Consider the following 7,574-nt stretch of genomic DNA (forward strand, 5'->3'; position numbering starts at 1 on the left):
AGGTCTTAGAGAATGGCGGCCTCTGTTTTTCTTTCCCCTTAGCGCGGCAAATGCGGCAAATGCGATAACTGCGTCAAATGACGTTCTGTCGAGATGTGGTTCCTAGATTGGAGTATCCAGGGAAGAGGAAAATTATATTCGAAAGCAAAATAAAAGTAACAAGGAAGGTCGGGTATCAAGTCGAAAGAGTAGACATTCATGCAATTATATAGCTGAGCTTCTATCGACTTGTCATGCTTCTCCGCCTTAGCTCTACCCCTGGAGTTGTTTGGTCTCTCTCTTCTTCTTATTACCATTCCTTACCATGTTACCATCCATTGGCCCTTATTCAATTGAATCATGGATAAATCACAAACGCCCCAAGTTCGTGTCCCTGGCGAAACCCCCGAATCAACCCAACCCGAACCCAATGCGACTGCGAACCACAATTCCACCGAGGTAGAGATGGGAGAAACACAGGACACAAGCCAACCTGAACCCGAACATGTGCAAGAAGATTCGACACTTTCAGATGTGCAGGCAGAGCCAGAACTACCTGCTCCGGCAAAAAAGAACGCGGGCTGCAACTTCCTTGAGTGAGCATTCTTTTCCTAAACATTTGCGACACAATTACTTTTTCAAGATGGCATCACCTTTCATTGTCCCAATCATTACTCGCCAGCTCACAACAACTTGCAGCTTCCTGACTTCACCTATCGTTGAGATTATCGTTGGGAAAGGCGACGATGAGACCGTTATGACAGCTCATCAATCCCTCTTGATGGAAGCGCCACTACTAGCCGAGTTGCTTAGAAAATTCGAAGCGTCAGGCCCGGTGGGTTCTTTAGTCAAAATCCGTTCCAGGTATATTTTCATATTTATTATACTAATTGGTTATGATCAATAGCGACGCATCAACCTGTCAGAAGAGGACGTTGATGCCTTCGGTTGCTTCCTCCAGTTCCAATATACGCGTGATTACACCGTGGTTCAAACGGAAACACCCGGGGAAACAGTTGAAGACAAAAGCGGCGACGAGTTGCTGCGCCATGCGCGCATCTACACACTGGCAGAGAAGCTAGGTCTGCCAAAACTTCAGCGCATTGCCCATGGCAAGATCCATAAGGTCCAGAGCTCACCTGATGCGGAGCTTTCATATGCCCGTTACGTATATACTCATACACCAGCAACAGACACGACCATTCGGAAGCCTGTGGCGACTTACTGGGCGAGCCAAAGCCACTTGCTGCGGCAGGAGGTTGGGGACAACTTTAAGAAGCTGTGCATTGAAGTGCCGGAGTTTTCCTTTGATGTTTTGACTATCATTCTGGATCGCAAGTTGAAGAACGGATCGGTGGATGAGATCAAGGGAAGTGCGCGCAAGCGCAGAAGAGACATCTAGTTATTGCCAGTTGTACAATCACATATCCGAGGATCAACGAAGTCTTTTTATTAATTTGGTATGAACCTTCTTGAACAGTTCAGGGGCAAATCTTGTCAATGGCCGTAGGGCCTGCTTTTTATAAGGCCAGGCTCTCCACCTCCTCAATGAGTTTCGGGGCCGTGGTCAGATTCTCAGAACCGTCCTTGGTGATGTGGATGTTGTCTTCGATGCGCACTCCTCCCACACTCCAATACCGCTCTAAGACCTCGGTATCGATGTACTTACCGGTCTCGGGGGCCTTTAAGACGGGATCGATAATGAAGCGACAGAAATAGATCTGGTAAATAATAAGTATTGGGGGTTGAGTAAGAGGGTTCTCATGGGGTGTCACTTACACCGGGCTCAACGGTGACCACAGAGCCAGCAGGCAGGTTAGCGCGGACACGCAGGTAGCGGAACATGGTATCCTTGTCCTCATAGTTGGGGTTACCACCGGTATCATGGGTGTCCATTCCCAGGTAGTGACCGAGGCCATGCGGGAAGAAGGCCACACTGACACGCTTGTCGAACAATTCGTCCTCGGATCCGCGCAGGATACCCAGCTTTAATAAGCCACGGATAGCAATGCGATGTGCCAGCGCGTGAACGTCATCCCAGCACACACCTTCCTTGAGCATCGCAATACATTCCGTCTGCATCTGGAGGACAATCTCGTAAATCTGACGGGTCTCGGGCGCAAATCTTCCATTTAGAGGAACAACTCGCGTGATATCGGCGCAGTAAGTTTGGTATTCGCCGCCAGCATCGATGAGAACATTATTCTTCCGGCGCTTAGTGATGGGGTCGACCAGGTCAACATCGTTTCTGACATAGTGAAGAGTAGCACCCCCCTCGCCTCCAGCAACGATAGGGTGGTAAGACTGCTCGCGACACCCATTGGCAATACAAGCACCGATAATGGCAGCCTCAATCTCGCGCTCGTTAGTCGCGGTTTTGGAGGCCTGAATAGCAGCAATGTGCGCTTTGGTCGAGATATCGTTTGCCTTTCGTAAAAGCGCAACCTCGTACGCATCCTTGATGACACGAGTCTCCTCGATGGCGGTCTTCAGGCTGGTAGTGTTTGTTTCAGCGAAGCCATGGAAGCTTATTCCCTCCGACACCTGTTCGGCGATTGCAAAAACAGCAGTTTGTCCATTGTGGTTTGAGGCGATCGACGCCAAAGTCGAATTCATATCGGTTGTGAACAGAACGCGGTCCACATCGTACACCTTGGCAGCCTCATCGAGAGACAGGGGAAGACCGGACCAAATAACCGACTCTGGGTTGATCGGTGGAATAAACAGAGTCAATTCATCTCCGACGGCATCGTATACCACGGCGGCATTGGGCAAAAGACATCCAGTGAGATAGAAGAAAGGACGACGTTGCCTAGACCGGGATTAGTGTCAGTCCAGATCCTACAGAAATGCTGCATTACCTGAATGGCATATCCTCATCGCTATCCTCGATCAATCGAGTTTTTTGAGCCTCGAGGTAGATAACTCCGGCCCCGCCATGCCGGGCCTGAAGAGACTCAGCGACACGAAGAGCATGGGCCTTAGCCGGATACTTGGCAGCGAGAATGGTATCCACGGTAGTCATGTCGAGTGAATAGTTTAAGTGATGAAGAAGAAGAAGAGAGATAGAGAGAGGGAGACAAAGCTGCCAGCTGTTATTTACAAGCAGACGAGGTTACATTGCGGGGCTTAGAAATTATGCGGCTACTTCAGGGCTGCCGCTGTCAAAGGGAAAAGGAAAAAAAAGACCAACACATTCACATCCGTGGAGATCATACATTATATTATTCGGACTCTTCATCCAATCCCTCTAGGACTAGCTCTCTGAAGCAGATACATCTTCAAACTCCATCTCCCATTGGTCCACCTCCGCAAACTTCTTGACTGCCGCGCGCAACTCATCGCTCACGCAACGAGTGGCCTCTGATTCTGTGGATTCGAAATCAGATATGTCAGACTCAGGTGGTGATGACAGTGGAGAAGATGATGGGGATGATAGAAGCGCTTCGTTTTCTTTGTTGACGCCACTCGCTTGAGAACGTGAATACGTAGCTGGTTGTTTGGGACACGATTTGTCCTTAATTTTCTTCTCTTTAATCTCCTTCCGCTTCGGATTGCGAGCATCGGCTAATGGTTTGAGCTTGCTTTTTCCTGCCCGTCGCCCAGATAATCTTTGTGATGGATAGTTCAGCTCGTCCTCGTCGCCAGATGCGGCATCATGCTGATCATCACTTTCGTCACTGTAATTATTGGTGGCACGGAGTCTGTGCCGGCGACGTGGTAAAAGCTTGTCTTGTAGGTTTGCTGTCGATAGATAACTCGGGGCTTTGGACTTTTTCGTCTGAACAGGTCGCGGTGTGGAGTCGCCAGGTGCAACGGAGCCTGCAGGACTACTGGCCGGTGGTAACATAGTCTGGCTCAATATTTCTGGAAATCTTTGGGATTGTGGCGTAGCCTCGACTCTTTCAATCTCAGCCTCCTGATCTTCAAATTCCTCGTCTTCAGGTTCGACGTCCTCATTTTCAGGAAGTTCGTCTCCAATAACATGTCGAGAGTCATCGTATTGAACCGGTGTCGCAGTTGGAGTATCTTCTACTATATCCACAGGTGACTGTGGTATTTGAATCTCTTGGGTCATGCGCTTGCGCTTGCGCGACCCGCCGGACGAGAGCGGGGATGCGGCCGGTGACGGGGATGAATTTTCGGTTGGCTGGATAAGTAGTGACTTTCCCCGAGAGAGATTGAGTGGTGTCGATTCATCATTGGGGCTAAGCCCACCAAGGAAGTCATCATCATCAAGGTCGGAAGAGCCATCGTCGTCTGCTTGCATCATTTGCAGAATGCTTTGCTGTCGCGGCCGCCGCCTGAAGTTGCTCAGAACCGAATTATCAAATCCAGGCGTTCCAGGAACCCGGGAGTTTGTGTCACCTTTGCGTCCAGCGAATGATAGCGTAGAGGAATAACCGCGCGATCTTGTAGGGGGACGACTGCCGGTTCCAGGTCGACTGCCGGTGCCTGGCCGGTCCCCCGTAGGTGAAGATTCAATCGCTTGTTCATGGCTTTTAGTCAAGGGTGTTTGACTGCATGGCGCCTGTCGCAGATCCAAGGCCGAGGCACGCTCAGGCTGCACGGGCGATTGGGCGACATTGGGGTCAATTTGCTGCGTTGAGTCTTCTATCGCGGTTTTTTTGTGCTGACTCTTTCCCACTGTACGACTTCGTTTGGGGGCTGGACGAGGCATAGTCGAACAAATTGATTTGAGCCAACGGAGTATGTGATAGAGCCAAAATGGTTGCGCAGCTACAAATGCGAAAGAAGATCGACGCGTTTGTTTGGGCGCGGTGCACGTGGACCACATGTGACAGCAAACTCGATACATACTATCTAGTATCTAGTACTCCGTAGGTCAAACGTACAAAGTACTGACATATATTACTTGATATATATTTCGTGCAAATGCCGATTATATTCTATATCTACTAGCTTACTTGTGCTTTTATTCGCTTACATTTTTCCTATCCGATGTGCTACGGACTCACCCTCGTACCGAGTTGGGCCAACTGTTATACAAGCTCGGAAAGGCTGGAATACATTGTCATTGGACGACCTCGCATATATATCAATACCTGTGCCCTGAATTCTCCGGGCAATTATTTTGGATATCCCTCTCCCTCTTTATGTCTATACTCATCTCCAAGTATGGTCTGATGCCCGTCATGCTGACCAACCCCTTTGGGTGGAATGCGACGTTAAATACAACTAGACACAATCCCAGCTTTGAAAAATGAATTTGCTCACAGAGAACGCGACGATAGACCCCATCGGGGACTATGCAGTTAGCGACATATCCATCGGCAAGAAAAAGCGCTCTAATGCAGAAGCTGTTGAATATCCAAGAAGACGGACAACAATAGCTGTAAGCGCCTCTGGCACATTTGACCAAAGCAGGACTCTTCAACAACTAGTGTCAGACATGCCGGCTACGCAATACCCGATGTAGTGGAGTTCGTGCCAAATGTGTTCCGATTTGAATGCGGAATGTGTCTATCGAGAACCTGGTATCAAACTCGACACTGGCGGCAAACTCATCCTAGATCATTTGGCCAGAATTGAGACTTTATTACATTCGAATTTACAAAATCAAGAGCCACATTTAGCCCCGTCCGCTACTTCCCCGGCCACCAGCAACGATACAAACCTCGGTAGCGATGATCCGTCAACGAGAACGTCATCCAGAGGCTTACCAGTCCACAGAAGATTATCTGCTGTTGGGCTCAGTCCCCGGGTCCGCCTACCTACTCTTCATCCCCTCCATTTGCCTCTAATTCGGGACTTGGTCTCTCGCCTATGATCCACAGCATCTTCTTCAATTGGAGTGGCCCGCGAACTATTGCGGCTTACTCCAAGTTCAGGCTTTTATTTTGAAAATGCATCTACATATTCTCAGGCAGTTTTCAGCTATGGAAACGCTTGGTACGCCTGCGTGAACCCTTAGACGTGGAATCGATATTGTCAATCAGCTCTCGCGCAAAGATATCAGAAAGGACACATGAGTTGTCTTGTTCTTCTAGTTTTGGCTCTAGGAAGTGCCAGTCATAGTCGCGGTATCTTGTTTCTGTCACCAGATCGTGAACCGCTGGGACTTCCTTATTTTGCCGCTGCGTGGGGCTTCCTACTGTCGGTCATGATACGAAATACTGTGGTTGCGGTGCAGCGTCGTCATTACCTAGTGTGGCTCCTGGAAGCTTGGATCTTACTATCCAGCGTGAGTATGAAATTGTAGTTGTTGTTTGGCAGTCCGAATCGGATCCCGACTCGGTGGAGAGAGCTGAGTGTGAAGGTATACTGGAATGCCTTGTTATTTGAGGACGACCTTCTTGCAGAATTAGATCTCGCCCATTCGGGCTTTTTCGACTTTGGAGAACTCATGGATTTGCGGGGAGTTTTCGAAAGAAGAGAGGATGATGGAGAGGGGGAAGGCGTGGATCATAACGAGGGCGAAGAACGCCAAATAGCCAGGAATTATCAGGGTTCATCACGCCCGGTAGACTCTTGGCTGGCTCTCAAGCGTGATGGACTCTGGTACTTCCTGGAAGAGATTGGGCTACAAAGGCTCCTCAATCGCGTCAGTCATATCATTTATCGGAAAGACAGTGCCTACACTCTCGCCTCATTAGGTCCGATTGTATCCGAGCTCGACTTTCAGCTATCTCGATGGTATGACCGTCTTCCCGGGCCCGTTCAATTCCCTTTGGCCCTAAATCCTCTTTCCAATTCGGTTCAAACGGTGCTGGGGCTTCGCTACAATGCATGCCATACCATTATATATTTTCCATATATCTTAGCTGTGTTTGAGAATGAACAGGCTGGAGTGGGTGTTGCCGGTGATGTTTGGATGCTATACTCCGTCAACTAGAGCCATATAACCAGCCATCGAGAAGGCCACCTTCCGGTGCCCTGTCAATGGTATCACAGACGTTACTGATAATGGGTGCCACGATTTCTCCTACCTTCTCTATCCTGCAACCCCCTCCCCCCCGTTTCACAGATAGATGCGATCATGGCAGGCGTGGTAAACGAAATACAGAAGTATGCACACCTAAAGATGCCAGCCGAGATTATCCGAGATGGAAAGAAATGACGACAAATTTGTCTTCGATCGGCCAATATGTGCTTCTGAACTGCTGATGACTGATGGCTGAAAGATTTACTGCTCAAGAATGATAGTGATCTTTGTATATATGAACGCGAACACAGTATGATGCTTGTAAGTACTGAAGGATTGTAGTAAAGTGTGATATGCATTAGAGTAAGTCGTTAGGGCTCGCACCGAGGCAAGACCACCAAAATAAACAGTTTATATGGACAAGAAACAAACAGCGTTAAATACAATCCCTTCTCATGACAATTATGTTCTTAAATCATCAAATATAAAATCATGGTATCTCAAAAGACATGGGGAGATCGAATATGGACATCAGAAATATCAAAAAGAACGCAGAAAAACTCCAGGTTTCCAGTGGCTCGGAAGAGGGAAGAGAGGGGGGGAGGGGGGGGGGGGGGGTTTTTTTGGTTTACGAGACAAATAAAAAAAAACCCCCCCCCAACACGCACCACCCGGTTAAACAATTGGAGAAAAAACACCCCAAACACCC

General features: G+C 48.7%; 3 protein-coding genes across 3 annotated transcripts; 1 reads left to right on the plus strand and 2 right to left on the minus strand.

The window, feature by feature from the left end:
* Nucleotides 1-339: 339 nt before the first annotated feature.
* Nucleotides 340-1,381, plus strand: LCP9604111_4111 (uncharacterized protein; the record flags this gene model as incomplete). Its single annotated transcript, XM_039071775.1, has 3 exons — nucleotides 340-575; nucleotides 679-814; nucleotides 887-1,381. The coding sequence occupies 3 exons, from the start codon at nucleotides 340-342 to the stop codon at nucleotides 1,379-1,381; spliced, it is 867 nt and encodes a 288-aa protein (XP_038929673.1).
* Nucleotides 1,382-1,499: 118 nt separating this feature from the next.
* Nucleotides 1,500-3,004, minus strand: LCP9604111_4112 (aminopeptidase P family protein; the record flags this gene model as incomplete). The annotated part of the gene is made up of 3 exons (XM_039071776.1): nucleotides 1,500-1,700; nucleotides 1,759-2,791; nucleotides 2,841-3,004. 3 exons carry the CDS (start codon nucleotides 3,002-3,004, stop codon nucleotides 1,500-1,502), a joined length of 1,398 nt encoding a protein of 465 aa, XP_038929674.1.
* Nucleotides 3,005-3,235: 231 nt separating this feature from the next.
* On the minus strand, nucleotides 3,236-4,660 carry LCP9604111_4113 (uncharacterized protein; the record flags this gene model as incomplete). The annotated part of the gene is made up of 1 exon (XM_039071777.1): nucleotides 3,236-4,660. The coding sequence occupies one exon, from the start codon at nucleotides 4,658-4,660 to the stop codon at nucleotides 3,236-3,238; it is 1,425 nt and encodes a 474-aa protein (XP_038929675.1).
* Between the last annotated feature and the right edge of the window lie 2,914 nt (nucleotides 4,661-7,574).

The sequence above is a fragment of the Penicillium roqueforti genome (assembly GCF_015533775.1).
Source record: "Penicillium roqueforti strain LCP96 04111 chromosome Unknown scaffold_08, whole genome shotgun sequence".
NCBI classification, from domain to species: Eukaryota; Fungi; Ascomycota; class Eurotiomycetes; order Eurotiales; family Aspergillaceae; genus Penicillium; species Penicillium roqueforti.